General features: G+C 37.4%; 1 protein-coding gene across 1 annotated transcript in view; it reads right to left on the bottom strand.

Moving 5' to 3' along the window:
* LOC107083332 (sortilin-like) overlaps positions 1-16,774 on the bottom strand; it is a 40,276-nt gene that overhangs the window by 15,487 nt on the left and 8,015 nt on the right. The window contains exons 2-10 of the mRNA XM_015372470.1: positions 10,307-10,369; positions 8,526-8,599; positions 8,339-8,441; positions 8,060-8,221; positions 7,844-7,917; positions 2,615-2,664; positions 2,411-2,538; positions 1,565-1,709; positions 1,223-1,378 (exon numbers count right to left, since the gene is read on the bottom strand). Of these exons, the coding sequence (XP_015227956.1) occupies positions 1,223-1,378; positions 1,565-1,709; positions 2,411-2,538; positions 2,615-2,664; positions 7,844-7,917; positions 8,060-8,221; positions 8,339-8,441; positions 8,526-8,599; positions 10,307-10,369 (955 nt within the window). The remainder of the gene's footprint in view (positions 1-1,222; positions 1,379-1,564; positions 1,710-2,410; positions 2,539-2,614; positions 2,665-7,843; positions 7,918-8,059; positions 8,222-8,338; positions 8,442-8,525; positions 8,600-10,306; positions 10,370-16,774) is intronic.

A 16,774-nucleotide genomic window follows, 5' to 3' on the forward strand; every position in this document is an offset into this window, starting at 1 on the left:
ATAGTTATGTATAATATATTACATTTCTGACTGTATATCCCTGTAATTATCACACACTGTAGCTTTAAGTACAATCTTGTTTAAATTTGAGTTTTACACATTTTTGCATCGAAGAATCATAAAAGTTTATTTTGGGTCATGAAAAGCATCATTTAGGTATTTTTCATCAGAATCTTTTATTACAGTTGTTCACCGTTGCTGGCCGAGCATGATCGATCTGCTTTGTAATGAATCATGGACAATGATTGGCCTTGAAGGATACTCTGGACCCAGCCTGCAAATCCACAGACAAGACATATTTATGGGCACCATTCAAAGGATTCTTCAAAGAAGTTGAAAATTGAAGAAGAAAAAAAAGTCAGAAACTGGAACAGCCTTCGTTGAAACACGGTGTTGTAATCTGTTTACAAACCCTTCAAAAAACCTTAAGCATGTTTTAGTGCAATAATGTGGCTTTTTAAAACTCAAATATTTCTTCTGTTGGTCAAGATTTCACTTAATTTAAAAGAAGAACACATTTTTTTCCTGATAGCTAAGACCTGAGAACCAATATGTTCTTTCCTCAGACCTGACAACTACTGCACAGCCAGGAATCGGGTATCAGGGCCAAAAAATGGAATCGGCGCAACACTAATTGAAATTATTGGTGGGGACATGTCCACACCAGTCCTTCAGAAAGTTACGCTTGTGATTTAGTAATTCCCCCATTCACTGACACACAGATGGTGGCAAACTACATTGTAGCCACAGCTGCCCTGGGGCTCGCTGACAGAAACGAGGCTGCCATATGCAGGCCCGGGCCCTTTGAGCTCCATCAGTAGGCAATCCGGGTGAAGTGTCTTGCCCATGGATAAAACACTGAAAGCCAACAACCCGCCGTTTGCAGGGCAAACATCTTCAGCCCACATGCCACTGTCACCCCAACATGGAGAACATGGAGAGCCGCCATCAATCATTGGTCATGTACCCTATAAAGAAGATTCACTGAAGATGCCTAGGTCAAATTTCACCATAAACCAGCAAACATGGCTAAAGCTGCTGTGGTTTGATAAATAATATATGTTGAGGAACACTGCACATCACCTGGAATATGGTGCTGGCAGCACTAGCTATTGGGGATGTTATTCCTTCTGCTTCCCAAATATGTGATTTGTTCTTCTGGTCAGTCCCATAAAATGACAAAAACATACAGTTAAAACAAAACGCCATCAGTTTAACCCACCCTCTGTGAGTATGCTGGTCATGTAGACGCCCTTCAGGGAAGAAACCGCTGTGAAGTCTGTTTCACTTCCCGTGGTTGTGTAGAGATGGCGCTCCAGTGACTTGGAGAATACAGTTCCTCTGTCATCCGACACATAGATGGTTCCAACACCAGAGTCTGCCCCAAACAGAACATAAACGCACAGACATACTATAAAGGGCGCTGCTTTAAACAGAGATAGAAAGGATGACAACTGATCTGACATTCAGGAACTCTGATTATTCATCCGAATAATCAGAAATCAAAGACAAAGTCCACATGTTTTGATAGAATCATCGTCAAAGGTGGGTCACCACTGCCGACCTCCAGGGTCGTCCACATGCATGAAGATCATGTCCTCATTGGCTGTGAGGATGGAGTAGAACCGTTGATGGTCGACAGCAGGAAGCTGAGCGATGTTCCAGTGCTCCCCTCCATCTACCGAGATATGGATCACACGCTCTGTACCCTACACACAAAAAAAACACCAGATACGCTACTTTGTTTAGGTTTCTAATATAAAACCAGGGTTCCTACAGCATAAGGCAAGTTAAATTCAAGGCTTTTTAAGACTTTTTAATGCCCCTTGAAATAAAAATTTAAGACCGAATTCACAAGAAACACAAGAAAAACCTGCTTGCGTCAACTTAACCCAAAGGTTTATTATCACATAAACCACTGCACTAATGTTTCAAATTTTGAACAGCTTCCCATACAGGTAGAAAGCTAAAAACACACAAATGGCAGATATATGTTAACAATTATTTAACTGAATTCACAAACTTTGTTAACCAGTGCTAAGTCTTTTTTGCAGCATCTCCCAAATGTCCCGGCCGGAACAACACTTTTATTGGTTCCGCCATCGGGACGGAACCAATAATGGCGAGCCATTATCTTTTCTTAAATAAAAAAAAAAAAGGTAAATTTTAATGTTTTATTTAGATTACAAAAATAAATCATAATAAAAATATTCCTTTTTATGAGGTTTTAAAAATTAAGACCCACGAAAGACTGATTTAAGACATTTTAATACCAATTAAGGCCTTGGTTTTATTTTGAAGAATTCAATGCCTTTTAAGACTTTTCAAGGACCCGCGGGAACCCTGAAAACCCATGATGAGCCTAAAATGTATCCCTTCAAAGTAAATGTTACAAAAAAGGCACACATACCGCTCCTGTCATGATGGAGGAAAAGACAAATTTCCCTCCGAGGACAAAGGAGTAAACTCTGGATGCAACTGTGCGAAAGGTTTTGCCGTAGTCGATGGTCTTCTTTAAATCTAGCATCCCTTTGTCATCTGAAAGCAGAAGGAATTATTCTAACAATTTAAACAAAAATGTGTGCTGTTGTGGGGTTATATCATCTTGTCTTACTGCATGTTCCATTGGTGATGGTGGTAAAGTAGATGCTGTTTCTTGGCCCCCTGTAAAGATATAAGTAGATTTTTTAGTAAAAATGTGATGGTTTTATCAATGAACTTATGTGATCCTTGAAGGCAGCACTCCAAGCACAGCTGCTCGACTGGACTGACAGTTTTTACATTCCTGCCGGATCGTGCACTGCCAAGGTTATAAGGAAATTTCTGAGTCATGATTCAGCCTGAGAACCACCTCAGCTTCTGATCTCTGAGGTCGGTTGAAGGCTAAAACCCAACATGACTGCGGTGGCCGAGCTGAGTAACAATCCCTGCCTGACTACTGAGAAAAACTCAGTAGAATCACCAGTAAATACGATGCTCATTCATAGAAAAGACAACATGATATGAGCAGGTAGACTGCAGATGTCTTTCAGAGGGGGTGCAGCAGTTTGGAAATAATACATACATGTTATGAAGTGTTATTTAAAGAGTTTGTCCCAAGTGATCTCTTTTGAGGGAAAAGAACCGGAGAGATAGAAGGTCAAGATGCATACACAGAGTCTATGTTTAACCACGTCATCAGCGGGGCCTCAGTACAATAGCTTCTGGGGTCGAACAATACCGTGTAATCTTTATAAGTTTGCTTCATTTATACAAGTATTGACTGGGTTTCTAAGGGATATTTACTCTTCTTGTGGCAGGTATGTGGTGCTTTTTTTATTCATCTCTTTCTTTTTCACCTTTTCAGTTTCCTCAACTCCCTTTCTGGCTCTGTTACATAAGATTTTTTTATTCCTTTTAACTATTTCCGATAAAGTGTCATACAAAATTACCACTCAAAACCTTATGCATTCACCATAATGGTCTACTTGTGAAAGTAAATATGTTGGGCTGGTATCTAGCTCTGGGAATTCATTTCCAGCATTTTATTTTTGTTGTTGTTTTTTTTCCCCACCAGAGTTAAGTTTGCAAAACAGGACGCAACATGAATAAATAAATCTCCCTCTCTTTCAAATAGTCCGCATCTGTGCTAATATTTGTTTCTCTTCTTGTACCGGTATAGAGACATTTTTCTACATACAGTGCTTTAGACACCATCTAAGATTTAGATTTTTACTTTAATTTTGGAATGTTTAAATAGGTTTTATATGGTTTTTTTTTATCATTTTCATTTTCTATTAAATTGTCTGTAACTGTACAACACAGGTACTATGGTTGTTAAAATTGCTTTCTGAATAAAGTTAGTATGGAATGACGTACAAGAGCCAAGAGATTATTTCGTTTTTTTAAGCTGTAAACAATATTTTCCAACATACAAAACATACAATTAAAGAAAATCTTATTTTATTGAAGAAAAACAGCTGGAAGAAGTTATACTGAAATATATTTCTGTATCACTTCGTTTTGAATATGAACATTTTTGTTCACTGAAGTTTCTTTAACTATTTGGCCTCATTTATGACTTTTCTTCATTTTAATCTTTTTATAAAAATAAAAAAAATAACTAATATATTTGGCTCATTATTACCGTTTAAATATATATATATATGTATATAATTAATTATTTTTTTAACTATGTTTCAAAGCTGCGCTTTTAAAAAAAGATGAAATTGTCCAGAGAGCTGTTCCAAATGAAATTTCTTTTTGTTTTACACTGGTGTAAACAAGATGAAAAATAAAATCTGTCTAAGTCATTATTTTAATTAAATGTTTCTTTATTAGCTTCTAATATCCGTATTTTGTTTTATATTAGTGATATAATGAAACCCTGAAAAGTTAGAAAACTCTAATTTCCTGATCTAAAGTAAGTAATATGCAATAAGCAATAGTGGACAGTGCCAGTATTTAACTGACCTGGCTACAAAGGGAAGTAAAGCAGGGATATCAAACTTGCAACTGAAACTTGTTCCACTAAACTTAGCAATAGAATTCCTATTATAAGCAATGCATTTTATGTGATGTCTAACACAGGGTAGCGTATCATGTTCATGAAGTTTAAGTGTTATTATTATTATTATTATTATTATTAAACAGACAGTGTCTATGACCATAATCACCTTCACTTCCTGTTTAAAAAAAAAAAAAACATTCCCTCAGCGTGATGCTGCAACCACCATGCAACATGGTGGTTATTCATTTAAGCTGATATTTTAGGTTTCCATCAAGCAGCATGTTATTTATGTAGGCTACACTTTTAGACTTTAATTTGTAAAGATAAACTTTAAAAAACACAAATCATTTTCTGCTACATACAATCTCAACAAAATAAATTAAGATTAAAGGTCTCAGAAGAAATTTAAAAGACATTCTTTCTTTTAAATACCTGTTAGAATAGCCTTAACATCAAAATTGTATTTATCAACTATTTAAGTCATTGCAACAGTGCAACATTTTCCAACTTACAAGACAACATGTTTGCCTTGGTTAGCAGTGTTGAGTCAACAGAAAGCTCTGACTGCGTTCTGTCTATAGCCTCTGTTATTCAACATAACAACCCCCAACATGAAAAAGTTTTTAACAGGGATGAAAAGAAAAGTGGAGAGAGACAAAGATAATGAGACAAAAGAAAGTCACCCGAAAGCTAAGACGAGTAAATACGATGATGCGTATTTAGAGCTTGGCTTCACTGTGACTACAGTTGGAGAAGAGACAGTTTGGTGTCTAAAAATGCTCACAGCGGAAAGTAGTGATGCCTCATGAGGCATTGAACCGTTTGGCCAAATTGGTTAAACGATCCCCACAGTTCATGAGGCTTCATGTGAACATGTCACCACCTACTGGTGGACAGCAGAACTACAGTTTGTAATAAAATCTGTGATTTTTTTTTGTTTTTTTTTTTTTGCAACTGTTCTTTTTTTCCCCTTTTAGGTTCCTTTGAAATTGTTAATTGTTGGTGTGTATAATAAAATCTTCTGTCATTTTTTTAAGTGTAAAATTTCTTAGAACAATCATTTAAGGTGCAAAGTTTTTCTGCCATTTTAGTGAAATAAACTCAAGCAGACAGTGAAAGTGTTTGCGCAAATTGGGCAATGATGAGCAAAATGAAAGGTGTTAGTCATTTTTATTCAAACATGATAGTTTTTCCACGTTTTTTGGTTTTAATCAGGTTAGAAGTTGTGTTCAACCAATCTTTTGGCTAAAACGACCTAATTTACCCAATCTATGTTTTTACTCAGGCAAAACAATGTAAATTAGTCTCATCAGCCAAAATAATTAAGTTTAATTGCAACTTTCAAATGTCAAAGACAAGTCTTGAACCATCAACCTCTAGAGGGGGACAGCCTGTCTCTTACAGATAAGGCCACCTATATACTAGATAACCATAGTAGGGAGGAAAATACTAGTTAATAGTGGCGTGTTAACACTGACATTTTCCGGTGGTTTCCTCAGATTTTGATCATTACATTGTTTATTCTAACCAAATTAAATTTAACCAACTAGATTGGTTGTTTTCCCAACCAATCTATTCTTAGAATCTATCCAAACTTTATCCAGCTGACAGCAGCTCTCCTCCAAACTCCCACATCTTGACTGAACACTGAGGCTGTTTAGATGCCTGTCAAAATTCTTACGCTCCCCGAACCACTTCACGAAGCGTCCACGTGGTATCACGGCAGCGAGGCCTCGGACGTCATCAATGTTGGCCCCCCCTTAAATGAATCACTCCTCGACACGCGCTTCGGGGAAACGCCCCCTCCAATACTCGACACACGCCTCGAAGCCTCGGCTCATCTCATAACATCACTAGCGGAAAGCATAAAGCCAAATTAATTAGCGCGTCATCTAAAATATGTTACACCCCAATCACGCTGATAAGCCGCTAGAGTTTTTTTCAGCGAAAACGTGCTGAATATTGCCAACAGTCATCCAGCTTTGTGATGCCTACTACAGTAAACCATCAAGCCGCAGATTGTCTTTCTTTTTTTTCTTTTCTTTAATGTTAATAAGGATAAAATGTTATGCAGAGATGGATAGTCACGGTGGGGAGTGAGGGACGCAAATAGTTTTACTTCTTACTAGGGGGGAGTAACAGAAAATAATTGAGAAGCACTGACCTAGAGCAACGGTACTCATACTCTAAAAGAGGCCATTTGATTAAAGAAACTACAACAAATAAATAAACAAATATAAACATTTCCCATTTAAGATAAAAAAAACTTTGTTTTTTAGATATATATATATATTTACACATATGTTAAACATATGTTTGCAATTAATATCAAATACCCAATAAAAGTTTTTTTACTCCAAATTCAAAAGTTTGATTTAATAAGAAATGTTAATTTACTGAGAGTATTTCCTTTTCTTAATAGTATATTAATTGAAAAAATAATTGGTGGTAGGCACATAACCCATATGCCAGCTGTAGCAAGTCCCGGTCCTGCTGGCCTCTAGAGCCTAAAAAATAGATGCATCAATTACTAAAATAACTATTAGCTGCCGCCGTAGGGATGATGATGTCAGAAAAATTTAATTATGAAACTAAAACTGGAAATGCTTTGACACTAGATTTTACTTTTCATCAAGCCTTTTTAGTACCTTTTTTTCTTCGCTAAAGAGGAGTTTTCCTCTCCACTTTGACCTTACGCATGCTTGGTAGAAGAGATTGCTTCAAAGTTAACAACCCACTGCAAGCAACTATACACTCACTCTACAAGCTTTTCCAGGAGGAGATAGTTCTGAACGATAATGACTGGAATCAATCTGCAAGTTTTTCTATTAATAGAAAGATTTTATAATCTGTTTGTATTATTTGATTGAATTAACTCTGTAAAAAGCTGTTTTGTTGATTTGTATTTTAAACTGGTACTAATTCAAAAAAGAAAATTAAAAACAATCCACTGGACTTTCTTTCCATGTTTGAAGATGTTTCGCTTCCCGTCCAGGAAGCTTTTTCAATTCAAAATGTCAGAAATAGAGACGAGTTTGAGATTTTATAAAGTAGCCCATCATAAAACATCAAACTCAACGCTATTGCTGACATTTTGAATTGAAAAAGCTTTCTGAATGGGAAGCGAATCATCTTCAAACTTGGAAAAATAAGTCGATGGGATGGTTTTTAATTTTGTTTTTTGGAATGACTATGACCTGGATGACTGAGAACCTAAACCAGCAAACTGGTACTAAGTAAATAAACTGAAATAAATCGAAAATAACTAACAACATAAATACAAAGTGCTTGAATGGAGAGAAATACTGCAGTAGCTTTAGGGTAAAAAGTTTTATTTTGAGAGACTTAACTCACCATCTGACTAAACACACACTTTTGTGAATTTTCCTCCAGGTGGCGCCAAAGTCCTCAGACAGCCACAGGTCCAACTGGGTAGAAAAGAAAATCTTCCTCATAGCTAATGTTGATCAGACTGTGGATTAATTACTCAGAGTATGTAGGTGATTTAGCAGAGTTTCAGCTTGAGCTGCAATAAAACAAAATAATCTGGGCAGACTTGAGTGCTGCTACCGTGAAACTGAGCGTCAGAAGGGTGTTGCAGTCTCTGGGGTTGTACAGCATCTGAATAAGGGGCACAAACGGCAGGTCTGTCGGTTCAAAGGTCAGGCCAAAGTCCCTCGAGCGAAAAAGTCGAAAGCCACCGTACTCAGACACATCACCAGTCAGGATCACCTGAATCCGGGGAAGAAAAAAAAAAAAAACGTGCAGCAAATCCAGAAAAGTATCATTTGAATCTATGACTTTAGACACACATTGTCCTGAGATCTAGAGAAAACATGATGGCCTCACCTTCCCTGAATGATCCGGACTGATGGCGATGCCGAACTCTGTCTGGATGAAAGTGTGGTTGATCACATGGGTCACATCCTTAAACGTCTTCCCGTAGTCTTCACTGACACACACAGAGAAACTGTGGTTTAGCCACACAGCAACACTTAAACACCCACCTTTCCTTATTAAAGAATCCATTCCTCACCTCCTGTAGAGGTTAGACTGGCCAAATCGCATCAGGAAAAACGGCACCTGAAATGTGGTCAGCACCAAGACCACCTGTGAAAGGAAGGAATAAAAGGCTCTCATACACTGATTTATATCTATAGAAATAGCCATTCTAGAGTATTTTGCATTATAACAGCAAACTTTAATTTACTTTACAGCACAGACCAAAAGTTTGGACACACCATCTCATTCAAAGAGTTTTCTTTATTTTCATGACTGTGAAAATTGTAGATTCACACTGAAGGCATCAGAACTATGAATTGACACATGTGGAATAATATACTTCCTGAAATAGACGTCACCTGAAATAGTTTTCACTTCAAAGGTGTCCCCTAGCAGGTTTAATAAGTGGGATTTCTTGCCTTATAAATGGGGTTGGGACCAGCAGTTGTGTAGTGCAGAAGTCAGATACACAGCTGATAGTCCTACTGAATAGAATGTTAGAATTTGTATTATGGTAAGAAAAAAGCAGCTAAGTAAAGAAAAATGAGTGGACATCATTACTTTAAGAAATGAAGGTCAGTTAGTCCGCAAAATTGGCAAATCTTTAAAGGGGACTCAAGTGCATTCGCAAAAACCATCAAGATCTACAAAGAAACTGGCTCACATGAGGACCGAATCAGGAAAGGAAGACCAAGTGTCACCTCTGCTGCAGAGGATAAGTTCATCCGAGTCACCAGCCTCAGAAATCTTATGTTAACAGCAGCTCAGACTAGAGACCAGGTCAATGCCACACGGAGTTCTAACAGCAGACACATCTCTAGAACAACTGTTAAGAGGAGATTGTGTGAATCAGGCCTTTGTGGTAAAACAGCTGCTAGGAAACCACTGCTAAGGACAGGCAACAAGCAGAGACTTGCTTGGGCTAAAGAACACAAGGAATGGACATTAGACCAGTGGAAATCTGTGCTTTGGTCTTAGTCCAAATTTGAGATCTTTGGTTTCAACCATTGTGTCTTTGTGCAAAACAGAAAAGGTGAACGGATGGACTCCACATGCCTGGTTCCCACTGTGAAGCATGGAGGAGGTGTGATGGTGTGGAGGTGCTTTGATGGTGACACTGTTGGTTATTTATTCAAAATTGAAGGCATACTGAACCAGCATGGCTACCAAAGCATATTGCAGTGGCATGCTATTGCTTCTGGTTTACATTTAGTTGGACCACCATTTATTTTTCAACAGGACAATGACCCCAAACACACCTCCAGGCGATTTGACCAAGAAGGAGAGTGATAGGGTGCTGCACCAGATGACCTGGCTTTCACATTCACCGGACCTGAACCCAATCGAGATGGTTTGGGGTGAGCTGGACTGCAGTGAAAGCAAAAGGGCCAACAAGCGCTAAGCATCTCTAGGAACTCCTTCAAGACTGTTGGAAGACCATTTCAGGTGACTACCTCTTGAATGCTAGGAGTGTGCAAAGCAGTAAACAAAGTAAAAGGTGGCTACTTTGAAGAACCTAGAACAAGACATATTTTCAGTTGTTTCACACTTTTCTGTTAAGGATATAATTCCACATGTGTTAATTCACCTTTTTGATGCCTACAGTGTGAAACTACATGTTTCATAGTCTTGAATGAACTCTTTGAATGAGAAGGTGTGTCCAAACTTTTGGTCTGTACAGTATTTAAGAGACATTTTTTAAATCTTTAACTTTTATTGAGTATAAAAAATATCTATTTTATTTTTTTTTCTTCCATCAAAAATCAAAAGTAGAGCTCATTTTACCTACATATTAACACATTTAAGCAAACTTACCCCTGATTTGTCTCCCACCCAGGCGAGCGAGAGCGAACCCATGGATCGCACCTTAAACGTAAACTGAAAGAGAAGAAACAAGCATCCAGAAGGTAAAACATCTGGAAGCAGACAGAGGACGAGTATTTGTTTAACATGTTTTTGTCTGAAGAAAGCAAACGGTCAAATGTAGAAAAAAAAAAGTATGAGAATGGAGTGTGCCCTTGTCACGGTCCTGGTATTGTTAAGTTTTCTGTGAGTTTTCAGTTTCACGTTGATCCATGTTTTTCTATTTTTTCTAGCGTTATTGGTGTTTTCTGGGTGTATTTGAGTTCTTAGGTTTTTCTTTGCTTGCCCTCTGTTGCCCTCTTGTGTTGGTCTCCTTTTCCCTAGCTCCTTCTAGAATCCTCTGTTCACACCTGCTCCCAATCAGCTCATTATTCCTGTCTTTGTTCAGTCTCCCATATATACTCTCCCTGTGCAGTTCCTCAGTGCTGGTTCCTCGTCTTTCCCTGCCTCCTCGTGCATGTTTCCCCTGATGTCTCCATGGTTCTGGTTTGTTTTACATTTTCATGTTGGATTTTTGGATTCCTAACTCTGTTGCTTGTGAATACTTCATTAAGCCTACAAGAGCTCACCTCTGCCTCTGCATTGGGGTCCTCAAAACCACAACCAAAACCGGGTTACACCAGCTGAGAGGACAAAGCATCCGCACTGTCCAAATTAACTCAGCCATATGGATGCACACTGACTGTGTGACCTGACCTACATTCTTGTATAAATCACAAAGATTAGGCCAGACTACAAGGCAACTGCTGAGCACACCTATTATAGATCAGATCGGAAAAGATTCCACCTAGATTCTTTGTAACAGTTAACTATGTTATCTTCTAAAGTTTTAAATGCATCGCACATTCCATGATTTTAGATTCAAAATGAAGTTAAATAAAGAAAAACAGTCGTGGAATAATAGAACGGGCAAGAGAGGGAGAGAATTCAGAGCCCAGCTTTAACAGGAAACAATGTTCCAAACCATTCATTTGCTTTGACTCTCATGTCTGTGGGTTTTAAAGCCTCATCCCACGCTAATTGGAATGCAAGCAAGGTTTGTTTTGTTATGTTTCCCTCCCTTCTCTCATCAGCTGATGAGGCAGGCCTGTTTACAAGGTAGGTACAGGCCCAGAGGAGTCTGTAAAGCCCTTAAACATTCTGCAGAAGTTAACAGTCTGCTGCCTGCGAGCTGAAAGTTCCTTGTAAACAGACTTGAAGGAAACTGGCCGGCTTCCCTTCCGCCCAACTCTGCAAACACACATTTCTAGCTCTCCTACATTAATCACCTTGCAGCAGTGTCCCACAGTCCATCTGTTCCATCTTCCCTGTTTTTCATCAGCTACAGTCGTAAATATGTCTCGCTTCTTTCCCAGTCATCTGCTATAGAGCTGGCAGCTTCAGTTTTTCTAGCTTTTATTAGCTCAACATTAGGCCAACATAACTGGATCATGTGGCAATTATTCTGATCCATGAATTTAGTTAATAAAACACAAGATCAGAAAAACGTTACTGAATATACTTTCAGTTAAAATTACAGTCTTTTCAGGGAGTAAGGAAGTTAGTAAGTTGTAGCAGTTTAACTGCAAGCTGCATGTAACTGCACAGGAAGTTTATCTGAGCAAAATGTACACAAATTAAAGATTTTTTAACTAATATTTGTTCCCTCTCTGCACAGTCTGACAGAAAATGTCACTGTTTTCAAAACAAAGTTGAGCAAAAGCTTTTTTTTCCCCTGTGTGCTCCACTGAGACAAAGAAAAAAAAACATGATACTGATCAAACATAAGGAAAAGAAAATAGCTGTAAATTTTAGGATTGATGAATGGACAAGAAATTCTAGTGGACCAGTTTCTACATCTGACCTTATTTGTTACCCCTGTACATTTTCTCAAATAAATACATGATTTAAATGCTATTATTGACCATTCACAAATATAGAACAAATGACTGATGTAGAATTAAATCAAAAACATCAAAAATGTTTTTCACCTTTAATAGAAAGTATTCAAAATAGAAATTACTACGCGGAATATTTCAAGACTACTAACGTAAGCCAAATTTGCATAGCAAGATCTTTTCAAAACAAAGACAAACAACAATTATACTCACTGATGCTAAACAATAGAGCATATTGATGATTATGTTTATAATATAATTATGTACACATGGATTTATTGCTATTTTGACTTTACATAGTCCTAAGAACAACCATTACATCAAAATCTGTTCTACAAAAATTGCCTTTTGTGAGAGAAGATAAAGATCTGTCTGGTATTCTGGTATTTTCTTTTAGCAGGTTGACTGTTATTGCACAGCAACAGGTAAGGGAGGGGCAGCACTACTAGTTACATGGTTCACCTAGTCTTGAAAAGTCTGGAAGAGGGTTAATTAAAATTTGGATAAAAAGATGATATCGTATGGGAAAAAATTCTCGCGTTAACCTTTTTTAAAGATCAAAACTTTAAAAATTTGATATGTTTTATCCTGATTCCTTTACAAATACCTTTAAAAATGATAAAAATTAGAACCCATGTCTCAGTGGGATTACCCTGAATAAATAAATGTGAACAAGAAAGATTAATATATATATATGAATATATATAAAACTTTGATTTGCCAATTTAAACATTTACCAATAAGTAAGTCTTTTTTTTTGGCTAACTTGATGACTGCATATTTATACAAAAAAACCCATTCAGTTTCCTTATTGAAGTGATCTTTAAACCAATTTAAAATAAGGTTAAAATTGAAAGGTGTTCCTTACAGCTTCTGATTAAAAATCTTAAGTAGGCAAAAGGGGGGCTGTCTCTTTAAAACAAAAAAAATCAAATAATGGTTACACAATTCAGTAATGGTCTTAAAAACCTATAAAGAATTCTTACTTTGGCTACTTAAGTAAAATATTTTTACACATAAGCATGTGGGAAAGATTAATGACATCCAAAGATTTAGAAGTGAAAGTTAAAAGTTAATCATCGGAGCTACAGCTACGATTTAAACAGGAGTGGCCATATTGGATTTGGAGATGAGAGTTGGTAGAAAATCTCCAAATTTCTCACTTAGGAAGAGACTTCCTGTTTATTTATTTGACATCTTTGAGAAAAATGAATGGTTAATTGAGCTGTTTCTTTCAAATCAACACGGATTTTGTCTTTCAAATCCTACTTTATTCTCTTTAAACCTGTTAGGGAGTATTTGGAAAAAGTGCTTTTTATTAAAGTGGCACATCTTGTTGTAGATCTAATACCTAAATAAAAAAAAGTGAGTAAAAATGCACTCAGCTAATTACATTAGTTTTATACAAAAAATGACCTTTTTTCATGTCTACTTGTGCCATAGCAGTGACCATAAGTGACCAAATCCCTTCAACAAGGAAAGCATCCCCTCAGTATGATGCTACCAATACTATGCTTCATAATGGGGTCAAGTCTGGTTCTTCCAAGACCAAGATTACAAGACTGGACACCCTCCAAGACCAAGACAGGACTCACCAAGATCAGTGGCAAAAACAGTTGAATCTTTAGAAATATATATATATTTTTTTTAAACAAAAAGTACAATTTAAAGCAAAAAAATGAAATAAACCAGATTAAATGTTCAACTAAAACTACTTCTTGGTATTTAAATCATCATAAACTGATTATTTATTGAATGCAACCACACACTGATAGACAATTTCTATATTGAATTTACCAGTTTAGCTTCCATGTCATATGAATTCTTTAAAAAAAGACTGTAAAAATTAATAAACATCTTGTTCGGTTAATGTTAAGTTTTTTATACAAATCAATTTTTGCATTTCAACAATAACGTCATAACTTATTGGACTACATCAACCCAAATATGCTGTTTTGCCAAGCATCACATGACACAAACTAATCTGGTGCTACATTACAGGAGTTCACTGTAACAATAGTTTTTTTTTTTTTTACTTCAGATTGCAGCCTGCAGCTATGCTCTCATTACATTTTTTTCTTTTGCTTTTTTACACATTCAGTTTAATTGATTATTTTGTTTTGTGTGTTTTTTCATTAAATCGTGTTTGATTTTAAAATAAACTACAGGGTCTCAAACCAGCCTCTATCCAATTTTTAAAGGCCGAACAATACGTGATCGAGCTCAAGATCAAGGCATCACATTCAGAGGCCGAGACTAAAAAAAAATAAAAATAAAAAATCTGAAGCCAAGACGGGTCTTGATCCCTCTATTCCTGATGGGGAGGGTGCATTTGTGGTGACATGTGGTAGTTTGTTTTACACTTAACATAAATTTGGTTTTGGTCTCATCTAACCCCTGTCCTATGCATCAGTATTTTCAACAAAAAAAGTTCTGATCCTATTAATTTGAGCTTAAATTACACAAAGGTGAGCTCTAAAACTAATTACTCCAGCAAGAAATTAAATCTGCTGGATTTGATCAAAATGACTCATATAGGACTGTGCCACATTTATTGATAACCAGCCCCTTTATCTGCAGCTCCTCTGTCGACACTGACATTAAAATCTGAGCTTTCAGACATGAACAGCAGCGTTTGATCAGTGACCATCTTGCAGCTGCACCAGAACAAACGTGCACATGTGGCCCTGCAGACTCCCACGGTCAGTACAAGGGCGCCACCGCCCTGAGTGTGGGCGATGTCCTCTTAGAGAGGCCAGGGTGCCAACACAATGAGGTCCTTATTCCCTCCACTGTGGGCCTTGACATTCGGCTTTAGCGCTGTTTACACACAAAACTTCAAACCAAGAGGTCAAGCTTGGAGTCTGTGATCTAACACTAGAAGCTGTGTACACCAGGCCTGGACAGAGCGGAATGCTGACTGGAATTAACCAAATTATTATCATCAGTCAGAAAATCCATAAAACAAGAGAAGCTATCCATTTGCATTAATCTGGCTTTACAAACAAACCAGCCACGGTTACCTCAACTCCCATTTGCCCTGATAAGGAAATAGTTAAGTACAATACAAGGAGTGAGATGATAGAAACTATAAATATGATCGTGTAGTGGTTGAGATAAATGCAAAAATAAGTAGGTCACTAATGCAACAGTGCAACTTTATCAGAAGTAAAGTCGCTCTGACATATGCTTAAAAGATTTAACACGCTATCAGGTGTCTCTGAACAAAATGTTTTTGATCTGGCACTGAAAGTCTGCTATTCTTATTTGTATTTCTTTATCTAATAATTTTGCATGTGCGATTTTGTGTGCTCAAGGCAGCTAATGTAAAGAGCGTGGTGGGTCTGATTGCCTTGCAGGGTCAGATTAAATTTATTCTGCAAAAAGCAAGCGAGTAAAATTCCCCTTTCATTGCTTGAATGGCTTCACTGACTTAAAAGCACAACATTATGTTTAGCCAAAGATGTTGCACAGCCAACATGATTTAACACAGCTACACATGCAATATAGAGTTGCTAAATTTATGAATAATTTCAAGAGAAACTTCATCAATTGTTTATTTTAGTTAATTTTGAAACAGTTTCAATTGATAAAACCTACTAATTGAACAAACGAGTACGAACGCTTCTCTGTCCAGAAAAAAGTGCATTAAACAACAATGAGGATATAAAGTCTTTAAGGAGGCCTTCCTGCTGCACTGATTTTTCCTTCAGCTCAGACAATCTGCATAGATCGGCACCACAGTCAGAATTAGGTAAATAAAATAATGAAACAGTCTCTTATGAATAAGTACCTGCAGCATCAGATGAGGGAGCGGTGGCGTAGTGGTTAGGGCATTGCGTTTGTGTCCCAGAGGTCCTGAATTCAAGCCCCACTCCCAAAAACTGCCACTCCAGGTCCCTGAGCAAAGACCCTTAACCCCATCCTGCCCACCTTGTATCAAACAATGGCAGCCCACTGCTCCCCAAGCGCATGGGTTAAATGCAGAGAGTTCATTTTGTTGCTTTGTGCTTCTGACAGTGTAATGACTATAAAGTTGACTTCTATTCTAATCTAGATGTGTGACATGCTAACATGGATGCAACTATATACACGCTGGGTTTGCTTCAGGGAAAATGTATTTTTCAGAAGCTTCCCGATGGAAAACTCAACAAACTCAGTGGATAGCCACATGCTGTCAGCCCATCAGCGTGGTTGAAGATGATGGGCTTGATCTCATTCTCCAGGCGGCCACATGTGACCCATCTTACAAACTGCCAGTATGAGAAGAATAAATGACCAGCACGCCATCTGTCAATAACGATAACTACCTCGGCGTTACTATATACCTCATCTATGCCAGCTTGGAACTTCACTCCTTCGCTTTAGGTAGGCTATGTTATGTGATTCTAAATTTCATTTCACCATGAAACCACGAATGGTTACAACATTATGTTTGCTTCTTGATGATTGCTTAAAGGAATAGTACACCCAAAACATGATTAGCCTTCATTTTCTACTCACCCCCATGCTGAACAACACTCTGGAGTACTTTTTTGATATC

Source organism: Cyprinodon variegatus, unplaced genomic scaffold (genome assembly GCF_000732505.1).
Source record: "Cyprinodon variegatus isolate N-32 unplaced genomic scaffold, C_variegatus-1.0 Scaffold72, whole genome shotgun sequence".
NCBI lineage: Eukaryota > Metazoa > Chordata > Actinopteri > Cyprinodontiformes > Cyprinodontidae > Cyprinodon > Cyprinodon variegatus.